The sequence below is a fragment of the Frieseomelitta varia genome, unplaced genomic scaffold (assembly GCF_011392965.1).
Source record: "Frieseomelitta varia isolate USP_RPSP 00005682 unplaced genomic scaffold, Fvar_1.2 scaffold_429, whole genome shotgun sequence".
Taxonomy (NCBI): Eukaryota; Metazoa; Arthropoda; class Insecta; order Hymenoptera; family Apidae; genus Frieseomelitta; species Frieseomelitta varia.
This window is the reverse complement of record NW_025110178.1, coordinates 140,444-163,537: the sequence shown is the minus strand read 5'-3', so window position 1 is coordinate 163,537 and position 23,094 is coordinate 140,444. Positions and strand designations below refer to the sequence as shown.

The window sequence follows — 23,094 nt, the reverse complement described above, 5'->3', positions numbered from 1 at the left end:
GTCAATTGAAATTTATCACGTGATCTTTTAAGCTATAGTAGATAAAAGATAATAAAGTAGGTCGTGAATCGTGCATTTACGTAAAAGGTGGTTTTATAAGTATTAACGAAATTTTCGTAATTTGGACGTCGCACGAGTCATTGATTACGTTACAAAATCTACATTCAACTAGTGTTATAAAAAACCTGTACTATTCTATCAACAAATCGACAAATGACAAAATAGTATGGCGGAAACAACGCATTTGTATGTATAGATACAATTACAATTGATTGTTATTATATCTCTGCTGCTAAGGAATTGATTGTTATTGAATATAAATATATAATTATTATAATAACATCAATGAATTTGTCCTTTTTATACTACGTTTTGTCATTCACTCTGTTCCTTGTAATATACCTCCCTTATTTTGTTTCCTTATCGTATCTTCATATCATGCTATCAATTATACTGCTTGTTGCTTTATAAATCATACTATGATGATTATTTTTTACTTTTGTAAATATAATAATGTTTATAATATTATACTATTATCTTTCACAATTATATTTTGTATAACACTTTGAGGTTATATTGAAAATAATTTCTTTCTACGCATGTGCGAATGGCTGACAATGAGTCGTATAGAAAACGTTTAAATTGTTAAATAAAATAATATTAATATCAATTCTAATATATCTTATATTATAGGAATTATAAATTATTGTATTAAACAATTTCTGCATTTATTTTTTGAAAAATAATTACATATACTGTAGAGAATAGTATTATATATCATAAATATAATCTATATATTATATTATATATATATTAATCATTGTACATACATAAATATATATGTTGTGTAGTTTTAATTTAATAAAACATAATTTGTCATTTAATTGGTCTTAATTTATTGATTTTTGATAAGATAATAATTGAGTACCAATCATTGATATTAATATTATTTCAAAATAAAATTTTATTAGGTTTTATAGAATTTTCCAAAAAATACAGAATTGTAAATACGTTCAGTAAAAATTGTAAAGTCCTAAGTTTGTAAAAATTGTAAGTTTGTATAATGAATAAAGAAATTTATTTTCGTTAAAGATTCTTGAAATTAATGTAATTACTATAATTGTAAGAAAATTACAAATTTAAGAGTAAATTATACGAATTGCATTTTTTAATTATATATTTTTTTCCTAAGAACATATTTTTGCTAACAAAAACAATACTTATAATAGTTTGCAATTTTACTGTAAATCTTTTTTTATAAGTAAACTTTTAATTTTTGATAAATATGGAAATGGGTATTAAACATAGTACATAATAGTATATGTATATATTATTTTAGAAACGGACTAGAATCATGCTTTCAAAGAGGAGATCATACTTTAAAAGTACCTATGTCCCTTTTCCAAAACAATCGGAAAAGATTAGTCACGCGTATTAAGTCGAATACAAAAACACCAACTATAGGTACTTTTATTATTCTCGAAGGAGGAGTTGAAATTCCATTTAACGACACAGATATATGCTGGCCATTCAGACAGGTAAATAAATTATGAATTATATAACATAGTGATATAATATGTACATATTTTGTATATAATTTTTTTTAGGAGTCATTTTTTCAATGGTGTTTTGGCGTTGAAGAACCAGGATGTTATGGCGCTCTTGATTTAGCAACAGGAAAGTCCATACTATTTGTGCCACGATTACCAGCAGAATATGCAATTTGGGAAGGAAAATTGCATAGTTTGGAAGATTTTAGAAAACGATATGTAGTAGATGAAACTTATTATACCGATGAGATAGCCAAAGTTCTAAAATCAAAACAAGCGGATCTCCTTCTTACTTTAGTATGTAATCTAATATTTAAATTAAATATTTTAAAGGACTGTATACTTAGGAAACCAGCTTGAGAAAATGTTTTATCGCTCGAAAAAATATATTTAAATGTAATTTCTTAAGAAAAATTAGATTGAAATTTTTTTCAATTTAGATTGCAATTTTTTAATATAAGTTAAGAAAAATATAAGAAAAGATTATACTCCCGATATTCTTCTTAAAAATATTTGGAAATGGTACAATTTTGAACAATTATTATCAATTTCACCTACGTGCATGTAGTTCCTTTAATAAATAACTTTTTTTAATCTAGTTCTGCAAAAATATTCACATTTTTGTAATATTTTCAGTGTGGTCAAAATAGTGATAGTGGTTTGCAAGCAAAAGAGGCAACTTTTGATGGTATCAATCAGTGAGTACATATTAATTTTCAATATGTATTATTTATATTATAAATAATTTTTTATATTATAAATAATATTTATATTCTGTTATGTTTTAGGTTTAAAGTTGACAATAAAATTTTATATCCAGAAATATGTGAGTGGTAAGTATTACAAAATTAATATTATATGATATCGTCTTAAAATACATCAATTCGGTGAAGACTATATAATATATATTTAATTCTTAAAATAATAAAATTTTTATATTATCCTGAAATAGAGACACAAAATATAAAATATAAAAATGAATTACTATATAAATTGAAATTGGTAAAATTTCACCAAATTGTTATCGAAGTTATGTAATAATCGATTTATTATATCGATATATATATCGTCATAATTATTTTCTGTATGTTTGTCACAAATCTTTCATATGAAGTTTAATAATGATAACTCTAAAATCGTTAAATTTAAAGTATCATTGCAAATAGACTCAAAATATAAATACCAGCTATTATATCAATTTTATTACAAAACAACAATTCTACTACATTTAGCAAAACATATTTTATGCTGTTTCATCTTTTCATTTTATAATTAAACAAGGTACATTAAATAAAACATGAAGAAATTATCATTAAACATAATCTTATTAGATGCTTGTATGCTCTATGCAGATGATACTAGCTGGTCATGTATGGACAAAATTTTTAATGCGTATGCAACCTGTTTCAATCACTAAATTTATTAATCGATGCTATGAATCCAATTCTGGAAAATATGCTGGACAACAAAATCTAACACAAACTAGCATTTTTGTAGAAGAAGGATTAGAAATACAGGAAGTGCCTTTAATTGTTAGAAAGATTAAAGATATTGAAACAATATGTAAAAATATAGACCGAAATAGCATTTCTGTTATCAATAATTGTTATAATGGTCCTGATACATCTAAGAAGACTGTTCCACTTGATGCTAAAAATAATACCAATTCCAAAAGTAATACTAATGCGAAGAGTAAATTACTAAATCGAAGAATAGATATTGAAACAGATGAAGGAACTGCAATATTATTTTGTTCGGATCTTGATTGTTTCAAAGATTTGGACATTGATGAGACATTGCAACTGTTTAATGTCACCAATAATGTCTATCCTATTCTGGAGAACCAGATCTCTCAAGAAATCAATTGTAGAGTAGCTTTGGAAGGATTAAAAAAAGTTATAGATTTAGAGAATAGTTGGTTTAAACAAAAGTCTAATAAAACGCAAAAAACTAAGCAATTTGATGTTGACAATACTACTAGAAATATGATAATGAAACAATTGATTAAATTAATTATTAATAGTAATAATGCTGAAATGATAGTTCAGGGGCTTATAGCTCTGAAAAAGGATAAAGTTAGTCCATCTAGAAATATATATAGAGATTTGATGTGTGATGAAGCCTTAAGTCGAGCAACAGATGGAGAGTTTTCACCTGCTCAACTAGTAAATTTGATAAAGATTTTATCATCTTATAAAGATTCTAAGTACTGTAAATCAATAGATACCTTATGGGTTGGTATTTTGCTTCAAGAACAGGTGATTAATGCACATACATTAGTAGCATTGTTTAAAGTATTAAAATACTTTAATCAGAGCAAAAATATAGTGAAACTTATTCTAGAAAGAAAACTTTCTGATTGTTGGTTGAAATTATCAGGCACACAAATTGCAGAAATATTAGATTCTTTTCATGATGATGTTTCTGCAATGAAATGTTTAATGAGTGCCAGTAAATGGGCAAGTATAAGCATGAATGCATCTAGTGAAAAAGATTTAATAAATTTTATACGTAGTTTACATGTAAAAAATTACATTGATGAGAGAATAGAAAATACTTTGCAAAATTATTTGAAATCTAAAGCATTACAAATTGATAATTCAAAATTAATAGCTACAATTATGAATTATTGTAAGGATTTGCAGATTAGAAATGAAAGCATTCTGTCAGAGTGTGGAAAATATTTTATGAAACATGCCATGAATTTATCAACTTCTTTGTTGCCTTCTATATTTACACCATTTGGATTATTATATGTACAACCTCCAAATAGTGCAGAATTTTGGAAAATATTTGATGATGTATTATCAGTAAAATTTCATGATTTGAAATTAGACGATGCTCTAGATATTCTTCTTTCCTGTACTTATTTGGAAAAATATCCCGTTAAATTTTTTGATAAAATATTTATCTCACAATTACTGCATAAAATTCATTTGAGAAATCATTCTGTATTCTCTAATCGCATAAAAAGTAAATTGAAATTACTGGATGCCACGATGTTTTTAGAGTCCAAAGAATATCAGTCTCTATATTTTCCTCTGAGAAAAGTAGAGAAACCTTTATTTTTAGATATTCGAATTAAAAGGGCAGTGAACATGATATACCAACCATTAGCATCTTTAGTAGGGGGAGAACAAAAATTGAGTAAAAATGTGATATTGAACAGACTACCACCTATAAATTTTTATATTCTTGATATTCTTATACATCCACATATGATATCAACATCGGTATTTCATTTAAATTTGGACCAAGAAAAAAATGTGAATACTGCAGTCTTTATTTATTTGCCAGAATATTACTGCAGAAATACGCATCATTTAATAGGACCTCAAATAATGAAAAAGAGGCAGATTAAGAAATTAGGTTTCAAAGTTATGACATTAGATTATGTAACAATACAGGAATTCTGGAATCAATCTAATAGATTATCGTCTTATTTATTGAAAAGTTTACATTCCGCAGAAAATTCTTTATAACACATATACAATGAAAATGTAAAATAAAAAATTTCTCTATTCATGATGGAAATTGTAAAAGTAGTCTAATGAAACTACATTGTACAAGGTATAGAATAAAAATTTTTGCAGATAAAAGTTCAATAATTTTTTATAAAATTAATGATAATTATATTATAAAATAAGACAACTTATATGAAAATATATGTATTTTTTTTATAGTCGTGTCATAAAATCTCCACAAGAAATTGAGGTACTAGAATATGTGGTTGAAGTAAGTTCAAATGCTCACAAATCTATTATGCAAATGGTGAAGCCAGGATTTGCAGAATTTCAAGCAGAAGCAGCTTTTATGCATTATGTATATTCTATAGGAGGCTGCAGACATGTCTCTTATACCTGTATTTGTGGATCTGGACATAATTCATCTATTTTGCATTATGGACATGCTGGTGCTCCTAATAATAAAGTTATAAATGATGGTGATATGTGGTAAGTTTTAATTGAAATTAATGTAATTTACTTTTTCATTTTATTTACAAAAAAATATTTTCTCCTTTTTGTCTATAAGCCTTTTTGACATGGGTGGTAATTACTGTGGATATGCAGCTGACATTACATGCAGTTTTCCAGCCAATGGAAAATTTACAGAAGATCAAAAAATGATCTATAATGCAGTGTTGGTTGCTCGTGATGCTGTAATGAATGCTGCAAAACCAAATGTTCTTTGGACAGATATGCACCTCTTAGCAAACAAGGTCATGCTAGCTGCATTAAAAAGTGGTGGTCTATTAGTGGGAGCTGTTGATGAAATGATAAAAGCAGGATTAAATGAAGTTTTCCAGCCTCATGGGCTTGGACACCTTATGGGATTGGACGTTCACGATGTTGGTGGATATCTTCCAGGACATCCTGAACGTCCATCAGTTCCAGGATTAAGAAAATTGAGAACCGGTCGTATTTTGCAAGCTGGTATGGTTTTGACAATTGAGCCAGGTTGCTATTTTATTGATTGTGTAAGTAAAAGAGCTAGATTATAAAAAAATGCTGAAAGTATTAAAATTTTCAAAATTTATAAAGTTTTTGTATTAACTGATACATGATAGTTATTAGATGCGGCATTGGAAAATACAAATCAATCAAAATTTATCGTTGCCGAAGAATTGAAAAAATTCCGTGGTTGGGGTGGTATTAGGATCGAAGATGATGTTCTTATAACAGAAACTGGTGTAAGAAATTTAACGAATGTGCCACGCACGTAAGTTTCGAGAATACAAAATAATACATACTTTCCTGGTACTTGAATTACATGTTTTACGATATATGTAAAATTTAATATTCAATATCTAAAATTTAGTGTTTGCAAAATTTTGCAGAATTAAAGTTTAAGTATGATTTACAATAATATACAATTTAATATATAATTTAATTATAGCGTGGAGGAAATAGAAAAATGGATGGCTGGTAGAAAAAATTAAACTTGATTATAGAAGAAGAAACGATGCATAATATATGCGAATGTTTAACGAAGAATATCTACAATATGTACAAATTTACATATTCTGTTTTTATGATATAAAAACAATTTTAATATATTGGATAATATAAAATAATATCACAAAATATTTTTACATCCTTATAATGCATATTTAATGCAATATTTAATATCAAATGAGCTTAAGTCATTCCTTTATAAATTGTATACAAAGAAAAACAAATAAAATAATATTCTTTATTACATAATACATTTCGTTAATGTTCTTATTTTTTTAAATTTCACTTGGATCTCTTTTGTATTAAATAAAATACATGTATATTACAAAATATCACTTAATTAAAACCTAAGAATAATCTTTAAGTGTTTATAAAATATATTAATTAAAGTATTGAAAATTTTGAGACGCAGATACATTTCTGTCGTAAAAATTTCAGTTCATAACTTTTCGTGTAATAAGAGAGGGGGTAGTGCTAAGTGCAACCTTGGATGTGATATCTTGCGTTTATTGAAAGGGAACTTGAGCGCTGTTATTATCGGGTATGGTGTTACAGTCGTGGTCGCGGTATGAACGCGTACAGTACTATACAGTGAAAGTTCTAAAAATTGTTAAAAAAGACAGACGAAAAATACAAGTGTCGTTTTATTTTCTTCTTTCCGATGGTTCTTTATGAAATAGTGCGTATATTTTGTGAATTAATTATCATTTATGTATAAGTATGTATACTAATCATGATTGGTTATATGTTTGAATAAAAATAAATTTTCTATCGATAACATTAATAAAATTTTAAATAAATTTTTTAAATTCAAACGTATAATGAGAAGTGGTAATGAGTAGAATTCCTGAAATGAGAATCTTTTGTCTGAGATGTATTGATAATGTATTTTTTTATAAAATATTTTGTTTTTTATTTAAAATAAAATTTCTGATGAATTTGTATAGTATATTTTAAATAATTTAATACTCGTCATATTGCAAAAAATAAGATGACGATAAATCGATAAACAAAAAATGATAATCATTAAGACCTCTAGTTTTTTGCATCACGGAAAGAGAAATTTAAAAGTATAATAAAAAATATATTAAAATTTAAAATAGAAGAGAAGTGTTAAATTTATCGGCGATTTCTTTTTAATGATGAAGATTCGTTGTATTTGTCAACGTCAAAAGCGAAAGTGGACTGAATATTCATTGATATGACCTTTTTTTTTGAAAAAAATCAAATTATAATAGTGAATCTAATAAATTATAATAAATAATCAATGAAAAGTTAACAACTAGTTAAGATAATTGACACAGGAATGATAATCTAATTATTAATAGTTAGGACTGCAAGATTATAAAAATTCACTAGTTAGGTATTGTTAATTTATTACGAGTGTTAGGATATAACTAGTTCAATTAACATTTAAGATTTAATTAGTGGATTGAACTTTATTAATTTTGCAATAATTTATATTTTGTATTGATTTCAGATATTTCTTTTTATCGATATATGTAAAGTAAAGCTTATTTGGATTGATTACAGTATTTTTACAATTGTAATAATATAATTCGAGATTGATTAAATTTGAAAATTAAGTAACAAAAGAAAATATTATTGGTAATAATATTGCTTTCAATTGCTTAAAAAAGAAGATAAATGATTATAAAAATGGGAAATTAAAATCAATAAATAGATTATTTCTAGTAGGTTAAAATAAAACTAGTTTTATATCTATTTGAAGTTATAATGTTCAAGAGGAATAAGACAAGTTTAATCTGAAATATAAGCGTAAAAAAATAATTCTAACCAAAGACTTGACGAAGTAAGTACGTCATTTACTAAGAAAAAATGATAACGTTGTCAGCTATTTATCATTTCCTCGTCCTTTCTCAAGTTATTATTTTATGCGCATAAAGATAATTAGAATACTAGACAATAGTTAGAAATTAAACGAGACAAAGTCTATTAACATATTGAACTAGAATGGACTCGTTGGATAAAAAAAAAGTCACTTTGTAATCGTATTTTTTATGTTTAATAAAAAAAATTACTTGCAACAGTGTGTGTGTGTGTGTATATATATATATATATTACTTAATTTAATTACATTTTCATTTTGGATACGGATGTTTTTAACAATAGTATTATTAATAAACGAGTAAAGTTTTCTGGCGCAATAGATACAATTACAAAATTTAAATAACAAAATTTTTAATTTAAAAATATACACGTGCTTGATTTTATGAATTAAAGATCACAATGAAATAAGATCACATAAATAAAATCGTTTCCTGCTAAGAGAATATGTATCTGCTATTCCAGCAATTTTTTATGTAATTATTAACTCTCTGATTCAACGTAATCGTTTTTCATAGAAACCACGAGCGTAATAGATAGTAAAAAAAAAAAAAAGAAAACGGGAAAAATATAACAAAACCATGAAATCCAAGTTCTCGGTAACGAAACCGAGATTTTTTCATAATTTACTTTAGCTATTAGCAGTTGAATTCTTTTTTCTTTCTCCTTTATTTCCTACGTTACGCTGCCACGTTGCCTCTTTTTGCACTACATGAATATATATGATTTCGATTAAAGTTTGCGATCAAGGTGATATTTATCGATGAGGGCGGAACGTTTACGTCGATTTCTGTTACGTAGAGAAATACCGAAGGCTTGACAAACACGAGCCACCTTTGACGCAACGCGAATATACGATAGTCAGCTGTATCATACGACCCAAGTCCGAAACACATTGTCGGTCAAGCTCGTCACATGGTTGCGATGTCAATGATTTGAGACGTCAACCAGACATTTATTGCGTGCGTGATCAGTTGCGGATTTATATTGCGACCGATATATGTACGTATGTATTTATTTGATATCACTCACAGATTTAATAGAATTACAATATAATAGTTCCATTTATTGGAACGAAACTTTGACGACAGAATACAGCTTTCTGAACTCTTGTATGAATAAAGAGTTATAGACGAGGAGGATTAATGAATACTTATTACTTTATTGTTAATGCTCTATTAATGGAACGACTCGACTCAGTCGACTGAATTTGAATTTCTGCTGTTTAAATGAAGAGCCGTGGGTAGGAGACCCTACAAATATTTCATTTAGTAATTATATTTTTAATTTATTTCACGGTTTCCTTTAGTCAATTATGAAGCAATGCACCAGCGCAAGATGTAACTCTTTCTTTGACAGTTTTCGAGAACAACTGAAGATTCTCATGTTGTAAACGTCATTTTTTCATGTATCATCGAAGCGCAACTTCTCCGATGATGTCATCATTCAACATCCGAGGTGAACAGTCGAACCGGCTCGATAAACTAAAAATAGCGATTTCTGTCTTTTTTTCATCTTTTGTTTTCATATACCAATCTTGAATAATCGACAACGTCGCGTCGTTGGGAAATTTTTCCGATGGAAACAAGATACGATTGATCTTAGAGCACAAACGAATATGACGTAGGAAATAAATCTTATCAGTTGTTCGTTCTCAAGTTCAAGTAAAAATCAGACAATATTTTATTGGGAATGATGCGTTGAGTTATATAACGGAATGAAGTTCGTTGAATCGACGTTTGGAATCGATATTCTCGCCGGAAGTAAAAGTATGCCTTGTTATTTGTAAACGTAAGCTAACGACGAGAATTTAGCACAGGTTCATTTAAATGCACTGGGATTTTTTCACGATTGTCATAAAAACATTTCAAACATAAAAACCTGTCCTGTTTGAAATAATATGCAAATGTACATGGATCACAAAACAATAAAAGAACATGTTATATACATACTCTAGATGTTGTGCATCCTCAGAAAATTGAAAATAAAAAGGGATCGATCCTTTTCAATTGGGACCGTGCGAACACCCCTTAAACCGAAATGTCAATGTATCATAACCTCATTAACAACGTTCGCGTTCTATTTGCGCGCGTTGTGCATATTATTTGTGAGTCGCGTAAAAATAGAAATTCGTTGTACGTCAGACGAAAAAAAAAAAAAAGAAAGAAAGAAAAAGTCCAGGAGAAGGTTCACCGAGGATTATTTTCGGGAATACGGGGTTTGAATTATTTTCGATAATTTCGACGTATATTTATCCTTAGACGGGAGACTAAATTTACCTCTAGGAACTTTTTTCCCCTTATAAATCGGATCTCCGATGAAATGAAAACGCGAGATAATCAATGAGATTAACATTAACTGAGTAGTAAACGAAAATAGGCGACGAAGAGGAAAAGGGAGAAAGAAACGCAAAAGAGGGAGGAGGGACGAAGAGTGAGAGAAAGAGAGAGAGAGAGGGAGAGAGAGAGAGAGAACAGCGGGAACGTGATAATTTGAAGTAAACTCGCGGACTAGTCATTGATCGACCGCGAGACGTCGAGCGCCGCGACGCCCTCTCTCCTTTTCTTAACCCTAGCGGCGTCCCCACCTGTGCTTGTTCACAATCGTGTCAGACATTTAAGCGTCACATCCGAAACACGCCTCCTTCTTTCTCTCGCTCTTACCCTCTCTCCCTCCCCGTCCCATTTGTCTCTCTCTCCTTCGCTCTTTTCATTCGTCGTTCAACGACTCGTCGACGGCCGTGTCTCGTCGCGGACCAGGAGAAGAATTCGCGTTGACGAACCTCGGGCGCTCGTTTCGCGTTTCTCGTCGGTTCTGTTGCTCGGCATAAGAGAGAGAGAAACGAGACACGACTTACAAAAGGGAGATAGAAATAGAGATAGAGATAGAACGAAAAGGAGAGAGGGACAGAGAAACTGGCGCACGCAGCACGCGAGAAACAGAGACACCTCTCTTTGCCGCGTGAAATTCTACTCCTCGCCGTTTTTTTTTTTCTTTCCAGAGGTAGAAACGTGCGACTGCTGGTCGATGTATGAGCAACGTTCCGTGTGAGCCTCGCACTGTTCTGATTGACCAGTTCCAGTGAACAGTCACGAAGGATAGAGAAGAAACGGGAACCGAAGAGGGGAGAGAAGGTTCTTCGGAAGTGGTTGTGCGTTTTGTTTCGTGGCAAAAATGTGTCGTGGCCAGCTGCAACGCGTGGACGAAATGTTCGACACGGGACTTGATCGTTGTTCATGAAGGTTCCTCTGGCACGCGGATAAGGAGATGCAGTGTGCCCTGATGTTAACGTCGAGGATTTCGTCGGGTTTCGACGTCGGTTGCTGTGCTACCCCGTGTATCACCGTGCTCATTGAATCGCTTTGTCTGAATGGGGTGGCGGTGAACGACCGTTTCTAGGTCGGTCGAGATCCACACCGGGAGCTTAATTGACGCGCTTCGAGGAATTCTAGGAGCGGGTCGTAGGAAATTGGGACATCGAACGAGGATCCTTTTTTTCTCACACGGTACGCGGACTCGGTGGCGAAGCTTCTCTCTCTCTCTCTCACACACACGGAGTGGTTTCTCACGAAAAGTGTCATTTTAGAAACATCGTTTTCCTTATCTCTCCGACTACTCGTCGTCCATCCGCGTCGATTGTTCCGCGTCAAATCTGAAAAGATTTCGCGCGAGCCAAATTGGGTCACCGGGGGAGATCCAACCATTGTCATCCAGCCGAATTTTCAACAAGATTAACAGGAAGAAAATTAACAGAAACATAGTCAATGTAAAGGAGAAAAAAACTCGTTGACATAAAAACGTGTACATCGTGAAAGCTTGGCAGCATAAGATCGACATGTTTTGTTTCCAAACGCCGTTCACGCGCGCGTCACGCGTGCTCGTGTCCTCCCTGTCTTCCAACAAGACGAAAACCTCCTCGATGAGCATGATCCTTCCAGTGGACAAGACGTCGGGCTCCAAGTGTGACAGGCAGGACTCGGAAGCGACAAGCGAAGGTTCCGGCTCGTCTATCGGTTATATTGACCAGGAACCACTGGTTTCTGACACGAGCAGCACTGACAGCACGCTTCCGGACATCAAGGCGGATTACCTCGATCCGGAGACCTTGTCGCCTGGGCCTGACTCTCTAACGGCTTCCGTTGCCATCGTGGAGAACGGGATGGACGAGCCGAATAACATACTTGCGGAGTGCGGCAATGAACAGAATTACCACGTGACCCTCTCCTCGTCCCCTGAGAAGCAATCGTATAGCAACATACGGTCGAAGAAGTTACTGCTTCGTCTACGTTCCAACGACTCATCCTCGGACAACAAAGGGGACACGGTTGCCCAATTGAACAAAGAGGAGGAACACAGAGAGAAGGAGAAAGAATACAAATCCGGAGAAACTTTGCTGACGAGTTCTTCGCCATCGGTACTGATCGACCCCGCGGACCCCGAGGAGGAGGACACTTTGAGAAATTGCAGAGTGACCGCAGCCTCTGAGAACGATATATCCTCGTTGCAGAATGTGTTCAGCGAGTCGGAGAAGGAGAACGTGTCCAATCAAGAAACGGAAACCGAGACAGAGGAAGGTTCCTCGTTACCTTTGAGCCCTGCTGGCCCGTCAACCGGCGGCTTATCCTCGTCGACAGTACCTTATTACAATTTTCTTTGCGTCAATGGTGGAGCCATGCGACAGGAGATGACTAGCACCAGCTCACCCCAGCTGTCCTCGGACAGCAATCACAGATCCAGCGCTGAATCTAGCTCACCAGCCGATGCTTGCAGTTCGTTCAACGTTGAAAAGAACTCGAGGTTAGACACGTTGAAGCCAGAGAGCTTAGAAAGCACGTTTTGCCTGCCTGCCGCGAGGTCTTGCCCCAATTTGGAAAGGCAGAGCGCTGGATGCTCGCCAACCAGCGGGTCGTTTGGTTCTAGTCCTAGCCCCGGTCCTGTTGGGCCTAGATTCAAACCTATCGAAGAAGGGGACATTCAGGTGTGCTTTTTGAATTATACCAATCTCGTGAAGAAGATCCTGTCGAGCAAATATCTGAGGAGGTGGGAGACGCATCATCTTTATTTGAACGACACCTGTATCTCGTCGAAGACGGTAAGCTTGATTTTTTTTTTTTTTTTTGGATCGAAAGTATCGTTACGTTTTTATATTGTCACGCTTTATTCAGTATTTTACGCTCATGCGACACGCTTGTACATACGATGTGGATGAGATGACCAATTTACATAGAAATTATGAAAGGCATTCAATAAATATCTTCTTACATCATAGTCATTATCAAGTGCATCAATAATTTATAAAATTTACTCTCTATCTATATTTCATTTGTTTTTCAAAATTCAGGAGAATTTACGTACACTAACGCCAACCATGGTGAATCGTGTGAAAGGAGAGTTATTTTCGAAAAATTTACATAAAGTTAAATCGCAGGTATTCTGGTATTTTTCGTGTGTCATAATGTGACGTATGTTGCACATAATTAACTTTAATAAGTTTTATGTCATGTGCGTCATCAATGGCCCAAAGGTAAAGTTTCTATTAACGAGAGAAACGTGTTTTTTAGCTATTGATCGCATTAAACTTATTTAAGAGAAGAGGAGCAAGAATGTATGTATGATACGAGTCTTTTGGTAATTAAGTATATCGATACGACGTAGTTCTAGTATTTTATATAATTTTTGCGCGATACGAGAATTCTTCGTAAATAAAATAGAGTGGTCTTCATAAATAAAACTTGCGGAATAAAATAAACTCATGGTAATAAAATAAAACTTATTTCTTAGTCGGTTTGAAAGATATTTCATTGATATCCATAGAAATGAGACGAATATACGTATGTATATAAATACAAAATTACTTTTGACCTATATTGGAATTGTAAATACTAAGTATCATCTACTGACGTTTATATTGTATAAGCAAGCGAAAAAGATAAATAAAGAAAAATATTCCATGAATTTATATCTTTTTGTTCTTTTAGAACGAGTATGGAAAACAATATTCTACGTGGATCAAAAGTGATCCGCTGATAGTTCGAGAGTTATGAAATACGAAGAATAATTTTCGTTTGAGTTTTAATACAAGAAGGCAACATAATCTAGTACACAATCTAGTCTATGAATATTTTTCTTTTAGTTAATCTGAACTATATTTATTTATCATTTGTTAAACAAACTTAATACCATATCATAATTGGAATTTTATCGATAAACATGATTAAGATTTCAAAATGTGAAATACTCTTACTTTTGTTAGAATTTTCTAATAGTTTGTTTATATAAATTATGTAATTAATGGTACATTATCAATAATTAATAGCAAAATTAAGTCGAGCATTTTGAATACTTCTCTATTTTGAAAAAAAAGAAAGAAATGAAAGGAAAACGAAATACTCGTCGTATAATCTATGCTTAATTCACTTTAAATTACGCTGACTCGTTTGGATTGTTTCCTTACAAGTTTACAAGCTGTCAATGAATGATAAATCGGTGATATTAAATATTTAATTAATTTCCTCTTATGGTTATTACGTTATTAAATTTTTTATTGATGTCGCATCTGCAATTACGAGTCGTATTACGGTTCTTTGAGCTTTCTGCATCATTTTTGAACGGGAAATTATTTTCTACAATTGTTTTATTATTAGAAATATCACGTGAAAGTATTGCACGTTAAGAAAAAGCTTAATTGTAAAAATATTTGAAGTTTAATCGTAAAAATATTTAAATTTTAATTGATCAAAGTTAGTATTGACGTAGGTATCGTAATTGCGATAAGTCATGCTGTTTCATGTTATTTTGCATTAATTGAGGTTACGAATGTTTTCTTCAGATTTTAAACAAACATCCGACTTGCATACACTTGCAAGATAGTTAAAAATAAAAAGCAAAAGAACTGGAATTAATACGTAGATATTTCTTAAGATTCGAAGGAGGATACCAAGCGTGTTTGCATTTTAATCTATTTAAAAGAATTGTTTGGAAGTTTTAAAGTCGGACAGGCAGATTGATTCAGAAACTTTGGAAATTTCTCTGATTCCAGTGTCCATTATTGAAAAGGAAATATTCGTCTGTAATTGAAACTAGTTTCAATTATATAACTGTATATTCGTTTCAAGTTAAATACGTATACATTATACCACTACACGAATCGGCGTCATTCATAAGGAAAACACTATTCTTTTTAAAAAAAATTATTTTCAATTCATCCATATTTACAGAGTTGTTAAATTTATCAAAGTTTTCTCTTGCATCTACTAAATCTATTCCTATCTTTCAGTAAGAAACTCCACCTGTATCCTCTTTTACAATAGCTCCCCTAAATTTAAATAAAACTTTCAACAACAGCCCTTTGTTACTTCTTACTTTCTTTTCCCCCCCAATATGAATGAATTATTGTTTTCCTGTTCGAACAATTCCTCTGTTTGTTATATCGATATTTCGCTTGGATTCGTCGAACGTCAGTGTGGGTAACAATCTTTTATCGAGGAACGAAAAGCGTATAACCAGATTGGAACTTCTCGTTATTGCATCAGACGACTGGACAAGAAGAAAAAGTAGAGAAATAATGGAAGGGAAAAAAGAAAACAAGGAAAAGAGAAAAATGAATCGAACTGGCTTTTTCGCGATGTAAGCGTAATCTGAAACGATCGCGAGACGTATTCAGGGTCGGCTTTGACGCAAGTGAGATACACGCAAACGCGCACGCACGTGCACCTTCCTTTTGTCTCTCTCCCGTGTATATACGTCTACGCGACAGACGTGCATATGTGAGCGAGCGTGCATGTGTTCGCGAAAACCACCGGGTCATAACTTTTGCAATTTCACGCGAATACGTATCTGCATTTTATGCAGGCAAATTAGGGTGTGATGAATCAGCTAGTCTTAAATATTCGCCTATCGACGCATTCCGTTTTATACGATTACGTGACCTGATCGTTGATAAATTTCTCTTTCAGGCCACGACTTGTTTATAGATGCGTAGGATGCGTATGATATGTACAAAAATGTTCAGAGTACAGTGTTAAAAAAAAAAAAAAAAAAAAAGAATGGATGAAACAAATCTTCAACTGCGCTTATAAAAATACGAGTCTGTGTATAAAAATTGACAGCCCGATAGCAAATTGTTTAATTGCAATTATAATTAATTTAAACGATATTTGTTTCAGAGGACGGGATTTTTTCGACAACCAATACCTTATAGTAACATGTCGGATATACGGAAATATGCTGTTACTAGATGGGATCCTACTTACAAGAACTGCCTTAGCATAGTTCTACCAAACAGTTCTCTTCTTCTCCAAGCGAATAATGCTTACACGAGGGACCAATGGTATCATTCGATACTATGGAAGGTACCCTATCCTTCGTACAATACTTTTGATACCGATATTTCTAAGTACTTAAATAATATACTTAACTAAAATATTACTATATTACTAAATTACTAAATACTACTACTAAAATACTAAATACTACTTAAATATTACTATATTACTAAATACTTAAATAATATATTTATAATATTTATAATAATTAAAATATTACTATATTATTTAAATACTAAATAATAAACTATATTATTTAAATACTAAATAATAAATTATATTATTTAAATACTTAAATAACATATTCAACTAAAATATTACTATATTATTTAAATATTAAATAATAAACTATAATATTTAAATACTTAAATAATATATTTAACTAATATTACTATATTATTTAAATACTAAATAATAAACTATAGTATTTAAATACTTAAATAATACATTTAATATATTTAATATTTAATATTTAAATATATTTAACTGTACTTGATCATAAGTACTATTTTAAAATACGTATTTGGACTTAACTTTTTAAGTAATCTGTAAAAAAATGTAAAATTCTTTTCGAAAGATGAAAGAACTTGAAAAATAAAATCACATGTATATCATGTAAACAGAAATATATCTTAATATCTTAATAGATCTTAATATATATGTGATTTAATATCTCTGAACGTTTAATTTTCAGAGGAGCATCTTCAAATACCAACATCTTGTATCTCTAAATACTCGAGAGGAGGTGATCATCAAAGAATTGAAATCTATGGTGGATTTCGCTTTATGGACGTCACTCCAGGACGAAAGAGTGTCCGTAGCACCATTGGAAGCTGTTGCAAAGCATCTCGAGGACCTAGTCGTCGAAGAATCGTCCGAGAAATATTCAGAAAAATCGATCGAAGAAATTTCTCGGTATCGAAACGATCGGAAACATTGGGCGGAAGCTGTCCTATCCGTGGTGTCTCCTCTTTTAGACAAAGTCGCACTTCCAGTCTGTCTGACGAGGGTCCTTGTGAAGCTGGCACAACAGCATCCACAGTCCTCTTTGGTCACAGCTATAACTCCAGCGATTACGAGGTGTCTCAAGCATACAGTGGATTTCGGCAAATCCCTGGACATGAGGAAATTGTTGCAAGTATTTATAGCTGCTCTGTATATTGCGGATGGCGAACAAGCGATCAGAGATTATATTGCTTCGGTTCATGGACCTGGAAGTGACTGTCCCCATCCCAGGGTGCTTGCCAACTTGGTGTCCGTTTGCGTCGCAGCGATTTTTCATAGGTGAGACTTATCCTTCTGTTCTTTTTATAGATAAGTGTTATAGACAACTTATTAACGTTGAATATAACGGCTGAACTACAGCAAATTTCTATATCTTTAATTTGACTGATTGACAGTGAAAAGACTGCTGTAAAGATAAATGAGTAGAAAAAATTGATACGATATTGATAAAAAATATGATGATGGTGTTTATTATGTGGAATGATTTTATTAAAAAAAAAAAAAAAAAGGACTAATTACACGTGGCGAGTACGTCGTTGCAAATTGCGTGACTCGCTCTGCATTTTATCCACGCTTCATTAAAGCGTATCAAAGGCACGATCGTTCTGGAGTACCTTGTTTGAAAGTGCGGAAACTGAACCCTTTAGCAAAGAATGTGAAACTTCATTTAACTACTTCAGAACAATTTTGTGGAAAATATCGCATAGTTTCACGTTTTGATAACTTAGTTTCATTTTTGCTTTTCTTCAAAATTTCAACCGCAATGTAACGTAATATTGTTTAAAAATACATTCATCTATCATACCTCTTTATCGCCAGTCAAAAGAGATATGCATTCGAGGTGAAGTATTTTATTTTTAACTTGATGCAAGCTTTATGCTATCTTACAAATATATTCGTCGAAATAAACAAATAAATGGAAATAAAATGTAAAAAGCAGCTGTTACGTAAAATAAATTACATACAGTTAGAAAATATTCTTCCGTGCTGTGAATGGAACACGAATTAATGGAAGTAATCAAACCGATCATCATTCTAACATTTCGTTCAATTGCAGATTCGAAGTGGCCAATCGTTCATTACCGGAAAAAGAAAAATCACCGACTTTGCCTCCGTTGGATTGTTATCTTTTGGTATTAAATATCGCGTAAGTTTCATCATGTTTCATTATACATATCGTCATATGTACAATATTTTTTTACAAATATATGTCTTTCTCTTTCTGTAAAATTTGAAACCATAAGAGCTCGCTATTTTCTTTTTTCTTTTTTTTTTTTTCTAGATCAGAATATGCTGATTGGAGGCCAGAATTTGGTGCTTTATTGCAACCCGTGCCATTTCCAGAGGAAGCTTTTGCCGTGAAAGCGGTCCAACAATCGATATTAATGTGCGTGATCAGTCGTTTAGCGAAAGACGCAAGATGCGTCGTGCATCGCGTTCTACTTCCGGTTAGAGAGCCCAGACCTGGATGGATCCATATTGTCGCACCATCTAGTCCAGATTGCCCCGATCAAGGAGAATTGTTTGGTGAAATGGTAATTTTTCATTTTCATTCAGAGTAATCGGAATGGAAATAAAATTGATATTACTTTTTTCCTTGGTACTTATATCACCATCTTTCATATATGTATCACGTAACATTAACTTCTTGTTTTTCACTCCCAGTTAACTACTTTATTGGCATGTTGCTGTCGAAGAAAGAAATTTATCAACTGGCTGATGAAACAAGTACGCGACGATTGTATATTATTGGCAGTGAGAGGTTGTGAAGCTGCGCAAGAGGCTCTCTGCTTAATGTTAGAATGGCATTTGTTGTCGAGTAAAGAAGCGAAATTGCAAATAGTCAGTGCGTTAGAATCGACCACTTCGGGGAAGGAACGTTACGCTGCTCTTTGCCAAAGGCAGAGGAATTTGCAGCAACTAGTATGTAAATTGAATTAAGTTGGATAAGCATTTTTCGATGTATATGTTAATCATTTAATGATAATATTACTATGAATTTTATTCTACCGTATAACGTAAATTTTCTCTTGTTTTTGAAATAGCTCCGGAAAGGAGGTCCTAGACGATTGACGTTACCAGCCCGTGCCACAGATGCGGATGTCGCTCTTATTCTAAGCGGAAGGGCTCTTGGCAGCCTGGAATACCTCAGTTTGGCCTTTACCTCGGTGACTTCAGCTTGCGCCGAGCAGCTGATCAAATTACCAGCGTTGAGGCATCTGAACTTGTGGGCCACGCAGTTCGGCGACGCTGGCCTACAAATGATCAGCGAGCATCTACAGAAATTACAGGTTCTGAATCTTTGTGAAACCCCTGTTTCTGATAAAGGAATTTCTACCTTGGCCTGTAAGTAAATATTAAACTTTAATATCATTGTACTTGAAGAAAATGTATTTTAACGTGTGACGAAATTTTATCTATATACTTTTCGAGAAGAAATTTTTATTTATTTTTACATACACTGTTTCTCGATCAAACTCGATGTTTATTCAATTTATTCTAACTTGCAGCATTAACGAATTTAAGGAAACTGAATCTAAACAGTACGAAACTGTCCGTTCAGACATTCGAATCTCTGAAGAAGTGTTTACCAGCTTTGCAAGAGTTTGATGTGAGATACACGGACGCTTGGTAGCCAGAGCTTTCACCTTATATTCAGTCGAACAATTCCAGCAACTCCAGTATCAAAGAGAAAAGACAAAGTTAAACGAGAGTCAGACGAACGAGGAGAAAGATTCAGATAGTAAAATGAATTCATCAAAGAATTTTGTGACATCTCATGTTGTTTCATCGAAACATAACATGATGATACACAGAATATATCGTAACCGGGGAAGTATCTCTTAGAACTATAGTTAAGAGTATCGATAGTTCGAGTCCCAAATAGGACATCATCATCCTCGTTCATGCGAGAATGAAAGATATTCACAATCGTTATTAAGATTGATTAAAAAAAAAAAGATGGAATGTACGTGTCTAGGACCACAATAAAAGCCTGAAAGAATCACAAGATTTTACTCGCTGGAGAATCGTAGCGAGAAAACTTCCAAGAAGTGTCGCTAACTGCCCAAGAACTGCTGTAGTTTCGATATAAAGAAAAAAAAAAAAGAAAAAAAGAAAGAAAGGAGATAATAAAGAAGAAGGTGTTCGAGGACACGCATCGAAGTTAGAATAGAACGAGAGTGGAAATTCGTAGCGACTCTATAAATAGTTGATTCATATGGGAAGAAGTAAGAGGACATCGAGAGATCATTTTCGATGGCGCAGGGACTTGCTTTTCGGCGATACGAGTTCGAATTATTACTTGACCGAGCGCAAGTCTCCAAGTGCCTTGCCTTTTTCCTGACTCCTACGTATTACGTTTTACTTTTATTTTTTAAATCATTAATATAATTTATTGATATTATAGTAATTACTAGAATGTAGATCGTTTAATTTATTATTTGGATATTTCTCGAATTTTTATTCATCACAGGATGTTATTATATTTTATAACGGTTATTTATTAAAGTCATTGTTATAGAACTTGTTCTTTTCGATGTACTTGAGTCAGTTTGTTTTCTTTCTTCTTTATTTACTTTCTGGTAAATAGACGCGTTATTCTAGAAAGACGTTTCTTCGAATGTGATCTATATAGTTAAGTAAATGTAGTTTTATAAAGGGAACAGAAATATGCATTTAATTGAGATTCAATTTGATTACACAGATATCAAAAAGACACCGGTAAGAACTGATTATGAGTGAAAATAGATTCCTGTGTGTGTATTTTTTATTTCGGTTCGTTTTTAGTTAGACGATCGAATAAAATAGCCAAAGGACTCGTCCGTAGTGACTTGTTCTTTTAATATACATTTTAAATCTCGTTATTAAGATATTCAACTAACAAGATACTATCTTAAATCTAATGATCAAATCTATAAAATTTGAACTATGTGTACACTATCGACAAAAATATATATTTCTCGATGAAGATATATATTGGGTGTTAGAGAAAGAATGGAAAACTTTTGACAGTATGTACAACAGTACTTGTCGAAATATTTAAGTAATCATAATACAATTTTCATCGTTAATAAATTTTATTGGATATAAATGAAAAGAAGGATATACAATCATTCATGGTTAAAGATGTGTCTCAGTTTAATTTTAATTCCATATTCAAGTAATAATCTTTTTCTTGCCTAGTTTGGCAAGTTACTATTTCTGAAGTTACCACTTTCTTCGACACCCTCTATATCAATAGTTTCGACCAAACATAATTTGACAATGTTGATTTCGTCGAACGAAAGATTTATACGAATTAGTCGTACAAACTTCCTATTGAAGATGAGGTGTTCATTAGTCTGTTCATTACTGTACATTCTTATGTGCAAGTGAAATCGAGGAAGAACATTTTTGAAAAGAAAGTGAACGTAATGCGAACATGTATAGGAAAGTTGAAATGCAAAGGGACGTTTTGGATATTAAACGACTTTAGCACTATAACAACCAGACAGGTTCTCTTAGAGTCATGTCACAGTAGTTGTTACAGTGTTAATATTGCAATGATCAAACAACACGTTTGTCATTTTTGCTGTTTAACATATTTGTTCGTACCAAATTTTTATACCCTTGGTTCATTCGTTAAACAAAAAGTTTATTGTCGAGAAATTTACTATTTACAGGAAGTCGAATATTACACTTAACATCAAAATTACCAATAAACCAACTTGTAAATTTTCATAAAAATTTCATTTCATAATTGAGGAAAATTGAGTCCCTTTACGTTACGACTTTTGTCCGTGTATCAAAGGAAAAACATAAACGTTGTCGTCGTGCGAATTAATATCAGATTTATTTATTTTATCTATATTATAGCTGGTACGCTAGGAAACAAATACGAATGAACTTCTTATCGAACGAGAGTGTGTTCTCGAAGAAGATTCTTTGCAGATGATTCTTGCTCTTTTTTTCTTTCGTTTGAATAGCGCTCAACTGCCTTAGCGATCAAGCTCTGAGCGACCACTGCCATAACGCGTGCGAACCAGAACAGGCTCAACTGTCCGTTGCACTCGTTAAAATCGAGTTTTTCGTTTAAATTTTAACTCTTCGGGTGTTTCGAAAATAATGCTCGGCTGCAAAAAATATCCGACGTTTTAACTTCGTGTTACAATCAATTTCGAATTGATTAACTTAATCGTTCGAAAGCATTCGATCATCTTTCTTCTGAGAAATATTTTAGAGACATCTTATTATTAAAAGTAACAATCATTTTCTCTCTAATCAATAGAACACGTATGTATAATGTAAAAATTCTGATGTTTAGGTAGTATCTCCTATATTATCTGTAATTTTGTTTCCCGAGCGTTTTATTTTTTGCAGTCAATTCATGTTTATATTGTTTCCCTCGTTTTCTAGTTTTTTTTTACATAA

At 32.3% G+C, this 23,094-nt stretch overlaps 2 protein-coding genes across 8 annotated transcripts; both read left to right on the top strand.

The window, feature by feature from the left end:
• The first annotated feature begins 12 nt into the window (after positions 1-12).
• LOC122531972 (xaa-Pro dipeptidase) lies at positions 13-6,626 on the top strand. Of its 2 annotated transcripts, XM_043660364.1 has the most exons (9): positions 13-246; positions 1,340-1,538; positions 1,608-1,847; positions 2,187-2,248; positions 2,339-2,383; positions 5,234-5,503; positions 5,583-6,027; positions 6,118-6,269; positions 6,447-6,626. In XM_043660364.1, exons 1-9 carry the CDS (start codon positions 227-229, stop codon positions 6,487-6,489), a joined length of 1,476 nt encoding a protein of 491 aa, XP_043516299.1. In that variant the 5' UTR covers positions 13-226; the 3' UTR covers positions 6,490-6,626. The 2 variants fall into 2 exon arrangements, with proteins under 2 accessions (XP_043516299.1, XP_043516298.1); XM_043660363.1 differs by lacking the exons at positions 13-246; positions 1,340-1,538; positions 5,234-5,503; ... (1 more) ...; positions 6,118-6,269; positions 6,447-6,626 and adding an exon at positions 2,903-5,118 and having other exon boundaries at positions 1,825-1,847.
• Positions 6,627-6,934: 308 nt separating this feature from the next.
• On the top strand, positions 6,935-21,398 carry LOC122531990 (C-Maf-inducing protein-like). 6 transcript variants are annotated; one of them, XM_043660389.1, is made up of 10 exons: positions 6,935-7,184; positions 7,986-8,318; positions 9,155-13,445; positions 16,519-16,704; positions 17,372-17,961; positions 18,740-18,829; positions 18,965-19,217; positions 19,348-19,605; positions 19,728-20,028; positions 20,193-21,398. In XM_043660389.1, exons 3-10 carry the CDS (start codon positions 12,189-12,191, stop codon positions 20,315-20,317), a joined length of 3,060 nt encoding a protein of 1,019 aa, XP_043516324.1. In that variant the 5' UTR covers positions 6,935-7,184; positions 7,986-8,318; positions 9,155-12,188; the 3' UTR covers positions 20,318-21,398. The 6 variants fall into 6 exon arrangements, with proteins under 6 accessions (XP_043516324.1, XP_043516325.1, XP_043516326.1 ...); XM_043660390.1 differs by lacking the exon at positions 7,986-8,318 and having other exon boundaries at positions 11,355-13,445; XM_043660391.1 differs by lacking the exon at positions 7,986-8,318.
• The last annotated feature ends 1,696 nt before the right edge of the window (positions 21,399-23,094 follow it).

Coding starts and splice junctions, on each gene's coding strand:
- LOC122531972 (XM_043660363.1), top strand. CDS start 2,903: ATGATACTAGCTGGTCATGTATGGACAAAATTTTTAATGCGTATGCAA.
- LOC122531990 (XM_043660390.1), top strand. CDS start 12,189: ATGTTTTGTTTCCAAACGCCGTTCACGCGCGCGTCACGCGTGCTCGTG. Junction 13,446..16,518: donor CCTGTATCTCGTCGAAGACG/GTAAGCTTGATT, acceptor TATTTGTTTCAG/AGGACGGGATTTTTTCGACA. Junction 16,705..17,371: donor ATCATTCGATACTATGGAAG/GTACCCTATCCT, acceptor TTTAATTTTCAG/AGGAGCATCTTCAAATACCA.